Here is a 12241-nt window from a genome sequence, read left to right as displayed (position 1 = left end):
ACGCAGATGACATACAGCTCTACTTTTTAGTTTCATCCTCCTAATATCTAACAACCTGACTCTCTACATGGGTGTCTAATACAACTCTATGTATCTTAACACTGACAAAACTGGCCTGGACTCCCATGTAAATCACCACTAATGGATCAAACATTAGATGACTGTCTTTACGCATAAAACTGTGTTGCAGAAATTGTCAACCGTGTTATTGACAACAATGCCACCTGTATTTTTACTATTTTACGGAAGAAAACTATTCCCTACAATTGCATTTTGGAATAAAATCTTTTGATTCATTTAAGCCTGGAACAGTGTAGAAACCCTGTAATAATAATGATTCTCTTTCTCTGACATGGAAGTCAGAGAGCAAAAGGAAGAGTCAGGGCACTAGTTCCTAGTGTCGCCTGGCTTGAATATATCAGCACATCTTATACTTTCAGTACAAGACTCAGCAGGAAAACACATTGCAGTGTAAACTAACATAACTCTAGCTTGCCACACAGACCAGAAAAGCGGGCACCCAAAGAGATGGTTTATAGAGGGAAAGAAAAGAGAAACAGAAAGGGTGACTCTAAAGATCCCACCCTGCCAAAACTCTGACATTTTTTCCACTAGGCTCACAGAAACCAGGGTCTTTCTGGGAATAAAAAATCTGGCCAACACTAACGGACACAGATACCAAACAGATGTCTGACGTGCAGCACTGTACAGAAAAGTCAGTAAAGAGACGCACATATGTACTTTCATGTAATTCATTCATCAGCTCCCTCATCCAGCCATTCATTCTCTCATGCTTGCACTGATTCATTCACTCAGCCGAACAACTCTCATCCACCATCTTATTCATGGTTCTGTTTGAACAGCTATATTTATCATCTTCTCTGTGGGGCCATATGCAGAGAAAGCAGTTTTTTCCCACAGAAACTAGATTCCTCATGTCTGACCCCACCATCCCCCTCTATGCTCCCCCCTCCGTTTCCGTCTTTCTGCCTCTCAGCTGTGAGGCGAAACAACCAAGGCCCAATCATTGATCATACAAGAACCTCTGCAGCAGAGAAGAAGAAAGAGGCAATGAAAAAGAGAGAGTTGGACAAGAGACAGCAGAGAAAACAAAGCAGAACTGATTGCCTTTGATTGAAGTTCTCCTAATTTACTATTTTCTACTATTGTCTTAATTGTAACACGTTGACTGTGGTGAAGCCAAAGACAATTTTCCACAAGCTTCTAGCCTAAATAAAGATTACAGACATGGCAGAAATTCCCTCTACGTCGGGACATCCATTCATCCATCATTACAATTTCAAAAAAAAAAAGTATACATTCATGCATATCCAAATATGATGGCATTGTGCACACAATTACTCCACACCCACATACTGTCGTCTCTTCTACCTGCCCACACATGCATTAGGTAGGAAGTTAATGGGGAGTTGGGGGTGCTGGTTACCATTACAATGATGGTCAGAGGTGAGGTGGTAGCGGTGTAACCCTCTAGGGTGGGAGTGGCAGCATCCAACGACATCTGGTCCTGTCGTGAACACATGTGACCACAGTCAGCTCCGCCCACTGAGCGCAGGAGCAGGACCACACTGGCCGAACAACCCATAATCCACTGCTGCCGACTCCTAGTCCAGCCTGATCCCGTCCTGCAGCGTAGGCGTCACCTGAACTGAGGTTCCTTGTCTATCAACCTGAACTCAACTGTCTGCCCTGACGACACAGTCAGCCCCTGGTCCAGCCAGTGGTGCTGTGCTCTGTTCAAGCCCAGTAGGATAACTGAGACTCCATCCTACTCTTCCCTCCCTTGCTTTGCTTCACTCAACCAGTCCTGCTTTGCAAGCTCTCCGTGTCTTCCCTGCACTGCTCTACTCCAGCCTCCAGCTCCTAATGTTGCTGTTGCTGAGCTTACACACTGGCAGTCTTACATGGCTCTCTCTCTCTCTTTCCCTCTCTCCCTCTCTCTCTCTCTTCCTCTAATACACTCACACACACACACACACACACACACACACACACACACACACACTGACTGCAGCTGTGCACGGTTCAGCCCAGCCCAGCTCACCCAACAAATCACAATCTGCAATGGCTGTCAGCTGACCAGAACCAGCTGCCACACACACACACAAACACACACACACACACACACACACACACACACACACACGCACACGCACACACACACACACCCACACACACACACACACAAACCAACATAATTTTTCTGATTTTCATTCTGCAGCACTCTCCTTCACCATTTCCCTCCCAATCACACCAGACCTTTCAACTCGGAGTTCTGCTGGCTGTGTTTGTGCTTTTGCGGTTTGCACAGGATAAAAAGCCCACATTCTGATTTGGTCGAATAAACTGTTGCTTTTGTTAAAGAAAGAGTACAGAAATGTGTGTATCTTTGCATATGCATGTGTTTGCTACAGTGAATTCAGCATGGTTGGCAGAGTGCGTATGAGGCTCCAGGAAGACTGTTGGGGAGCGGTGAGAGAGGCTATTGAACGGAAAGTGGATGGAAAGTGGGGAGTGGGTGGCTTTACAGATGAAGCGTGCATTTGGAGTTTTAGGGCAGGAGAGTTAATGTGAAATTCTGTTGACTTTGGTTCAGCACAGAGACAGGCAATAGGACACTAACTGGGCTTTCAGTATGTCTAAAACAAGTGCTCTAAGTATAAAATTACATTAGATCAGTTCTGATGTCCCTGAGTGCCAGCGACTATCACTTGTGTTCTCATGTCACCGTAACATCTGGTCTTGCTTTTCTTCTTCCATTTTCAGTGCGTGTGGCTAAACGAAAAGACAGAAATGTGCATTCTGAGAACAAAATGGTTTTCGTATGTTTCGCAGCAATTTGAACTTCTTCTCATTATAAAATTCCCCTTGCTCTTCCTTGCCAGTCGTACTTGCTGAACCAGAGGTTGTCCAAACATAGATTTCATAAAAGATATGGACGTAGCACCAGTTACACCACCCAAAGGTTTCAAAAGGGTTGCTTTGAAGCCAGGGTTTGGGTTTGCTGTTCTTTGCCATCTTTGTCAGTCGTCCAGAAACCTTTTAATTTGATTAAGGGGGAGAAGGTGGAACAAGATGGAGCTTAACTAGAACAACAAACTGAATTTGACAGGCTGAGACATCTGTCAATCAAACAGTGCCCAAAGCGTACTTCTTTTAAGCCTTAACATTTCCTCAGTGGAACAGAATCACAGCTATGACACACAGGTGAAAAAATCCATCCATCCATCCATTATCTATACCGCCTATCCCTTTCAGGGTTGCGGGGGGCTGGAGCCTATCCTAGCTACAATGGGCGAGAGGCGGGGTACACCCTGAACCGGTCGCCAGCCGATTGCAGGGCCAGTGAAAAAAGTCTTCAGACGCTAATCTGCTATGGAAATAATGCCCTGACTATTGGTGCAATATGACTTTTACCTCAACTTATAAGAAGTTGATGGTTTACAGATACGTTGTTTTTACACGACAGAGGCGACGCTGCAAGGTGACTTAAACAATGAAAGAAGGAACGGAACGAAATAAATTTGAGTCAACTTCACATTTGACCTGCGATGCATTATAATTTAGCCGTGTGTATGCCTTGTTTTCAAAGGCTGTCAGCGGATCTGTAATCAAGTGACACATAATGCATAGGTAGAGACATTTGCACGCTCTCAGATGCCTGCAGAGAGTGGGAGGTAGCCATGGTGACGCTGTTGGGTCATGATTAAGGCCATTAGTGTCCATGCCAATGTGACAGCAAATCCTGCCCACCACCCACATAAATGCTCATTATTATAATGCTTTACGTAGCTAAATATACAACAGCACACATAAACACACAGAGGACGCCCATGAGCGTGCACACATATGGAATCGCTATTCCTCTCCCACACTGTACAAATATCAATGTGCCCCACTCAGTAGGAGATGACAGTGCATATGTCCACTGCAATGTACAAAGTGGTGAGAAGCATTAACCGCACCCACTGCCACCCCTCCCCAGCGCCTCCTAAACCACCAGCTCTGACTGAAGGCTCTTCAGTGCAACATGCCTGATGGCAGCAGCTAAAACACACCGAAGCCACAGAGATGGGCTTTGTTTGTACGCCAGGCCTCCACAATGGTCCTGTCATGCTAATATGCCCACACACTCGTGCCCTGTAGATGCCAGCAAAGCCTGCGTGTTACACAGCTAGCTTGGTGTTACGCTCTCATTCACTCCGCCTGCCTTCACACTGTTTTCAAACACAGATGATATCACCGTGCTGGCTGCTGTAAGTATGCTCCCATCCAAATGTTCGTCAGGGTTTAAACTAATGCAACTAATGCAACCCATGCATGGATGAAATATCTTTTTATTCTCAGTTCTGTGGAATTTAATTGATGCTAAGTTGCTATTTATGTTTCTTTTTTTTAGGAATTTCTCTGTCCACACATACTAAGTTTATATTCACAGATTTTCTAGTGCTCTTTTTTTCCCCACATGATTTTTATGCACTCATGCAAAATATGCATAAAAAGAGTAGCTGGAAGCATACTTGCATTTGATATTAGGAGAGTCTGCGGCCAGATCACATCACACTCATGCTAGAAGTCTTTCGCAGACGATGATATATATTAAGTACTGTAGTCATCAATTAAATCACAATTCTTGGCACGTTTCCCAGAAGAAAACACTGCAGTGTTAATGCAGAGCCAGTGCAGAAGGTAACTTGAGGGAAAGCTACAATAGCTACAGTCTTCTCTGCATTTTCTCTGTTTTGCGGGAGCCCTTTTTGTAATGGTTTCACTTCACCTCCTTTTAAAATAAAAGGAGAGGGAGAGGTGAATTTTAAGCAAAGCACCCGAGGCGACGCTTGGCGAATGAGAGTGTTGAATAAGTGATGAGGACCTCGCACTTCCACGGTAGGGAATGAGGAAACTGACACACCCTCTGTGGCTGCAGACACAGGCATGGAGATGAGGCAGAGTAAAAGCAGCTCAGCTCCCAGGACACTTGTCCTGGAGTTGGAGTCGGTTAGGAGAATAAATAAATCACACAATGAAATGGGAGAACAAAACTCTACAAGGATTGTGTCACATCCCCGGACACAACCACAAACACTGTGAACACGATGAGACGGAACGATCTGCTCTTTAGTTCTTCAATCTATCGGTCATTATCTGTAATAATTTATTTTATGTGTTATTCATTTTCCAATTTCCTAGACAGCAGCGGATATGCACTGTAACTGCTGTTTCTTATATATATATGTTCTGTAGAAAGTATAAATGACGCTGTTTGTTTAAAGGAAAAAGAGAGAAGTGTTAACTTGGTAAGTCCCTGCTATTTTTGACTGGAATTTCAGGAGAAAGAATAATGATATTATAATTACATGAACAATAGAGGAACACAGAGGTTTCAGAGAAAGAGCTCTGGCTTTTAAACAATTTGAAAAGCATACAAAGAGCCATTTGGTAACAATAATAAACAGGCTAAAGGTTTATGATAATGAAGTATTCCATTGTCAATATGTGTAATTGTCTGCTTTGCTGTAAGCATTTCAATGCACTACTTACACAGATTCTCTGGGTTTGAACATTGTTGGAAACTTTTGGGGTAATGTAAGTACAAAATGTTGGTCTGTAGATCTTGTCGCTTATTTGATTTTTTAATGCAAAATGTTACATATTAGACCTTTGAGCTTTACTTCAGTACTTGTCAAAAGTGTTTTAATGTCAGCTGGTCAAGGCGGATCTACTGTCTTATTGTTGCTAATTTATAACAATGGCAAATATTTTATGAGCTAATCGTTTATTTTGTCTGCTAAACGTTAAGTGAAAAACTCCCCACTGTACTAGTGAAATATTTTCTCAGTTTTCCCAAATGATATAATAGGGAACTTCCCAGAAAATAAAGAGTTAGCATTCAGTTAGTGTGTGTGTGTGTGTGTGTGTGTGTGTGTGTGTGTGTGTGTGTGTGTGTGTGTGTGTGTGTGTGTGTGTGTGTGTGTGTGTGTGCACCTCTGCTCTTGTTTGGACCTACAGTATCCGTGCCTGTGTCCTCCTTGTGCTTGCCGGTGCTTCCCTGTGTGACCGGGGTTAAGCGGTGTGTAAATCTGAACCTCTGTGAAGGATGACATCATTGGGGTGTACAGGGCAGTGTGCCGCCATCATTTGTGGAGTTAATGTTTTCCAGCTGTACAGCCTCAGTCTCTACAATCCTCTTGTTCCCGGCAGAGCAGCTCCTCTGCTGAGCGATACTGAAGGTGACAAAGCAGCGGTTATGTACAATGGATTTGCAGGAGTTTGATCTGTGTGTGTGTGCGCACGCTGCACACATTAACTTTTTAGACAAAAAACAAACATAAGCCATTTTACTGACTTCAAATACCTCGGCCAACTAGGCCAAGTAGGAAACCACAGTCCATTAAAAACTCCTGCACACTGCCTTGTAAGCAGTTAGCTCTGCTATAGTTAGGTTCCCTGTAGAGCTGCAGGCTGACTCATGGCAGCGGTGTTTGATGTGGTGCAGAGCTCCACTCAGTTTACTTGGGAAAACACTCTCCTGTTCCCATGGTAACCACAACAGGAAGGATGCTGTCACTCAAGGGTGCTGGGTTCTCAGCAAACTACGGCTTGGCCCCCTCGCACTCACAGAGCAATGAGAGGGACACAGGGTCAGCCTCCTTCTGGCTACCCATTCTCACACAGCAGGCACACATGGTGTTTCTCTCTGATGAGCTGCAGAGATGCAGAAAGTTCACGGACTGTACTGAAAAGTAAGGATTCAAAGAGGTGAGCGGCTGAAGGAAAACAGGACTTTGGAGACTACAAGCTTTCAGATCTGGTAATATTTTATCACTGTTTGATCTGATCTGGTCAATGAAGATGGACTTCATCACATGACCAGTGTGTGTCTGCAACTGTCGCTCAGCTGACAGGTGGTTACAGCAGAGGGTAGCTCATACAATGGTTCCTGTGTTGTTTCCAGTTTTGCTCGTGATGTTAATATTGTCTCAGAGTCATCCTGATGTGCTGTTCTCGGTAAAACCTCAGCCTGCAGATGCAACACCACAGCACACTGTCTCTTGCACAAACAGGAAGATAGACAAGGTCTAAAGAGAGTGTGTTTTTCACCTGATGCACTGAGGCTCTCCAGAAATCTATTTCTGCATGATTCAAGGCAAAAAGTCTTGCTAAGGCTTGATTAGAGAAACGATTTCAATAAAAATCCCCTGCTACTGCACTGACTTTGACTGGTTCATCATATTTTATGATGGTGTTTCAGGTGGTTGCACACATTTATGGCATTACCCTGCTGTGCTGCAGCTGTGGCAAAATGAAGGAAATATGTGCTTTTGACTGTCATTTTAAATCCGAAACAGTTCAACACAACTGTTGAAGCACAAGATTTTACTTTCAGCTGGCGGGGTTTTCTTGATTCTGACTCATTTTGGTCTTGATTTTCTTACTCCTCCACAGCTTTCTCTTTCGTTTCTTCTCCCTCTCTCCCTCACAGGTTAGATTTGTTTTTGTGTCTGCCCTGCTCTGCTGATACCTGCGGTCATGAGTCGTCTTGTTATTTGTTGAAGGGGGAAATTAGGAGCACTGGGTTTGATGTAACAGATCGCCTTCCTAATGCAAACACTGCTGGAATATGTGAGAAAGCAATTGCAAATATGAATCAAAATCACTTATTTAATATGCAATACATGTTGGGAGCCTGAAGACGGAGCGTGTGGAATGTCTGACTCAGTCGTATCTGGCTCTGAGTCTGGCTCGTCCCCGGAGGAGGCAACAGGAAGAACTGAGTGCAGAGCCACAGCACGCTGCCAATGCCATCTAGTGCTGACAACTGGACACAGCAGGCTGTGTGGGCGATGAGTGTGCCTCTGTGCCAGCCTCCACACCTCTGCGAAGCAGCTGCTCTCACTGCCACGTCTTTAATGAATGACCTCCAGGAGGCGCTCTGTGCCAGAGATGCTATCTGGTCTTCTGGCAGCTGGTTTGTTTGGAAAAGGAAGCTATTAAAATGTCTTTAACTGAGAACTAAAGTCCCGAGGCAGGAGGGATGTTGGGGGAGGGACCAAGAGATGGGAGATGAGGTGGAGAATATGGCAGAGGGGAAGTTGGTGAGAAACAAATGCCGGGAAGGGGGGAGGCTTTGTTAAAAATTTCCATTCAATCTCCTTCGGCTCACCTCCCTCTTGAACAACAACCAGCCTCACCTTCTCTCCTGTCCATCCGTCGACCCTACGCTCCAAAGCACTGCTCAACTCTTTTCTACACAACATTTCTACTTTCTCCAACATTTCAGCAAATGCAGATACACACACATATAGCTCGGTTCTTGGGACAATTACATCTGCGAGATTTGAATAACTGGCCAGAGTAATTGAAAGCAGACATTATTTTATCTTTAACCTGGAGGCAAAGGGGGACATGTTTTTGATTCTTTAACTTATTGTGAGTTGACTCCATAATTTATCAGTCATATGTAATATAAATTGGATGCAGTACACGTCAGGGATGGGTTTACATTCAACATCAGGGAATCCTCCGAGAAACAGATTGGCCGAGGCTACGGGCCATCCAGATCTGATACATTTTGTCTGGCGGTCAATTTAATTAGTAGATTAGCAAATGAATGGCGTTTGCTGTGTAAAATAGAGCATCTGCTCCCTGAGCTTTTCCCTTACATTTTATGTTTTAGTTTAGAAAAGTACATCAGAGGAGGCTCACATCTACTATAAACACTTTGGGAAACAAGCTGGACTTTGTGATCCTGCGAGGACGTTACTGCTCCTTGATCTATTCTGTGAAACACTCCTTTTATCTTGGCCTTAATGGAATAAAACTACCACTTCACCTGTCTACCTGCCTGTTTTGTTTTAACATTCACTCTCTGACTTACAAAAATGCATCATGAGGGAAAAATCTGGCCGGTGAGACGTGAAAAGCTGGTGTCATTTAGCGGCCATGCAGCAGCAGAAACACACATAGCTACTGTACTGTCAAAGAGATGGTGTCTCATTAATTCATTCTCCCACGTGGCGTCTCTCCACATCTCCCTGCTGTTTTCTACTCCCAGCCCTCCCCCCTCCTCTTGTCCCGTATCAGGCCTCAGCCGTCTTTGCTTGACGGCTGAGGTCACCGGCTCTTATGTGCTCTGCAATAAATATTTGCGATTATACCCATACATGTGCACATGCATGGGGTAGCAAAGCTGTTTTTGGTCCGTGTGGTACTTTTAAAATGTGTTGTTACTGTTACTGAGAAACGCAGATAAAGTTTTGGTTCAAACTTCAGGGCAAGTTTACGGTAATAACAGCAAGTGGAGCAAAAGAGCTGCTCCTTTAATTGTAATTTTTTCCATCCAGGAGAGAGAACATTGATTAGAAACAGAAAAATGAACCTCGCTGCAGACGGAAGAGGTCTATGCCAGTATTAATCTGTTGATCAAAACCTGATAATACTGGAACAAGTACTGCAGCAACATAATAAACACCAGTCCAGTACGGTGGTCATGATTATTCTCTCAGTACTGCCATGTCTCCGTTATTTCTCTGTGATCATATCGGGGCCAGTTACACAGCTGTTAGGCCTCTCCTGTTTCCTGTCCAGGTAAGACAGTCTCCGACCAATAAGACAGTTAACTGACTCCTTCACGCAGGCCAAGTCAAACTCTGAAATAGCCCAAACTCTCCTCTACCTCCGCTGCACGTCTGAGCGTCTGACACTCGGAAACCGTAACTATTCCTTAAGCAATTATCCCTAATGATTTCTGCTTCCTGTAACTCTGCTAGCTTGAAAAATATGTCCTCACTCTGAACCTGCCATATTCATCCTAAATCAGGCCCGAGCCAATATTTACTTTTAAGCAGACATGCCAGAAACACATACCGGCACGATGGATGCTATGGTTAAAAGCTACTTTGGTTATGAACAGTCACATCAGCCTCATTACAGCCAGAGTAAGAAATAAATTATAAGACTTTATGCCAGCCCCCAATCTACACCCTCACAGGGAAGAAAAAGCCCAGTTGAATGCCTGCTTCGCAATAAATCATTCAGTCATAACGCCTACATATGACACCTACACAAAGCCTACATGTAACCTCTGTGTAACCTCCACGCCAGCGCTAACTATCTACCAGACGCCCACTCAGCACAACTCCCAGAGGTCCCAGATTAGACTGAGGACGCAGCTGGTCTGAGGACTTTTCCTCATGCCTTTTCATATTATCCTCCCTTACCTTTCCCCCCTTACCCCCCATTCCCTTCCCAATTTCTCTCCCTAAAAAAATCCCTCCTCTGTCTCCCCCTCAGTGCTTTTTTTTCCCTCCCTTATTTCTTTTGCAGATCCCCTTTCAGCTCTCTGGCTGACATTTAAGGCGCACAAAATTGATGTACGCACACAGAAAGATACAGAGTCAGACATGCAGCGAGCCAGGGCAGACTCGTAGAAAGGCTTTAAATCCAAAGCAGAAAAAGAAAAGCAGAACTCCTACAGATGTCCGTCCTCTCACATCAGCGTCCACAGTGTGTCTGACAGTCATGGATCTGAGTGTTGTTTCTTCACCTTTACTACCTTTACTTATGGAATATTTTGGCTCGGCGCTACGTTTCCTGTGGGACGCATGTCGGAGAGGCACACCTTTGTCTCAGTCAGCATGAATAGCAATGAACTGGTGTCTTTGAGTCAAATCTACCTCCACTGCATGAACAGAAATGTGTGACCAGACACTGACAATACACCCTCAAGAGTCCTATTATTGAGACAGGAATACTTAGATAACAATAACATCAGCATAGCTCATGTACACTTTTCTTTCTCACGCTGAATGACAGCATACAGTTTTGGTATCCACTTTTAAAAACAGTTTGGGAAATACACTTATTTACTTATTGCCGAGAATTTCCCGAAAAGCTTGATGCCACTCTCCTGTCTGCATGCTAAGCTTAGCCTAGCTTAGCTTAGTTTAGCTAAATGTAAAGACTGGAAATGGCCAAACAGAAGCTCAACCAATATCTTTAAAGGATTTGTTCAACATTTTGGGGAAATACTGGGGGAATGTTTGCTTTCTTGCTGAAAATTAGATGAGATGGTGGACACCGTGACCACTGCTAAATATGAAGCTGCAGCAGCTGGTTAGCTTGTTTAGCTAGCATTAAGAAACAGGGTGAAATAGCTAGCCTGGCTGTGTCCAAAGGTAACAAAGTCTGCCTAGCTAACCAAGCTAACCAAGCTAAGCGGCTGCTGCAACTTCTGGTTGGATGTTTTTCAGCCAGTTAATAAAAAAATAAATAAAAGAAGTAAATCTAAGTAAATTGTTTACTGTCCAGCAGGAGAAGAATATATATTTTGATCCAACATTTCACCCAATGAGAATATTAATAGAAGCCATATCTTCAAACTATAGGCTTTTTTCAGCCAGTTATCTTGTGCTCTGACCAGTTATGCCAGCTATGTCCTCTTGTCTGGTGCTACTTAAGACAACACATTATCTGTAAGTGAAAACTATCTGTTCTATTTCTATCAGGCTCTGCAGACATAATGCTGTGTGTGCCTTTATCTCTGTGTGTATGTCTGAAGGGATGTGGGTAACTGGCAGTGAAATTTTAATAACGGCTGCTTGTTTCTGTCTCTTTCTTTTTCACTTTCTGACACCAGGGCAGAGAGGACAGACTCGGTCAGACAGGATTATTGGGGGGTCAGCCGGGCTGATCAAAGCCGGCGGGGAACAGTCAGACAGGCGGAGCAGAGAGGCACTAAAAGATCTTAGAGGATTCGACCACGTAACAAAAAACAGATCTTAAATTTTAAGATTTATTGACTTTGAGGACAAATGGCTGACACGTTTTCTTTACATCCGGCCAATTTGTTGCCAAATTATATCAATCGTGCAGTCTCTCTGGCTCACCCTGTCCAGCTAGTGTTAATGAGGGAAAGTCCACATCACGTATAACTGCCACATAGTGTGTATGACTCTGTGTGTGTGTGTGTGTGTGTGTGTGTGTGTGTGTGTGTGTGTGTGTGTGTGTGTGTGTGTGTGTGTGGATACAACAGGCGAGGGCAGCAGGGCATGGAGGTCGGACGGTAATGGCAGTAGCATATTCAGGCCTCCTACTCCGGAATGCAGAGTGAGGGAGAGACACAACACTGCAATTCACTGGCGGAGAACTATTCTTAGTCCAGTATGTGAAGTGGACTCCCCCCAACCCTCCCTCGCCCCAACCCTGGGGGCCGTGGAAA

General features: G+C 44.2%; 1 protein-coding gene across 6 annotated transcripts in view; it reads right to left on the bottom strand.

The window, feature by feature from the left end:
• Window positions 1-12241, bottom strand: part of dock10 (dedicator of cytokinesis 10) — a 62283-nt gene that overhangs the window by 41723 nt on the left and 8319 nt on the right. For 2 of the 6 annotated variants that reach the window (XM_070969816.1, XM_070969815.1), the window contains exon 1: window positions 1448-1867. The exons of the other annotated variants lie outside the window; for them this stretch is intronic. In XM_070969816.1, the coding sequence (XP_070825917.1) occupies window positions 1448-1606 (159 nt within the window). In that variant the 5' untranslated portion in view covers window positions 1607-1867. Of the gene's footprint in view, window positions 1-1447; window positions 1868-12241 lie in introns of those variants that run through there. 6 annotated transcript variants of the gene reach the window in all.

Source organism: Chaetodon trifascialis, chromosome 9 (assembly GCF_039877785.1).
Source record: "Chaetodon trifascialis isolate fChaTrf1 chromosome 9, fChaTrf1.hap1, whole genome shotgun sequence".
Classification (NCBI taxonomy): domain Eukaryota; kingdom Metazoa; phylum Chordata; class Actinopteri; order Chaetodontiformes; family Chaetodontidae; genus Chaetodon; species Chaetodon trifascialis.
The sequence above is the reverse complement of the archived record's forward strand: the minus strand, read 5'-3'. Positions and strand labels throughout refer to the sequence as shown.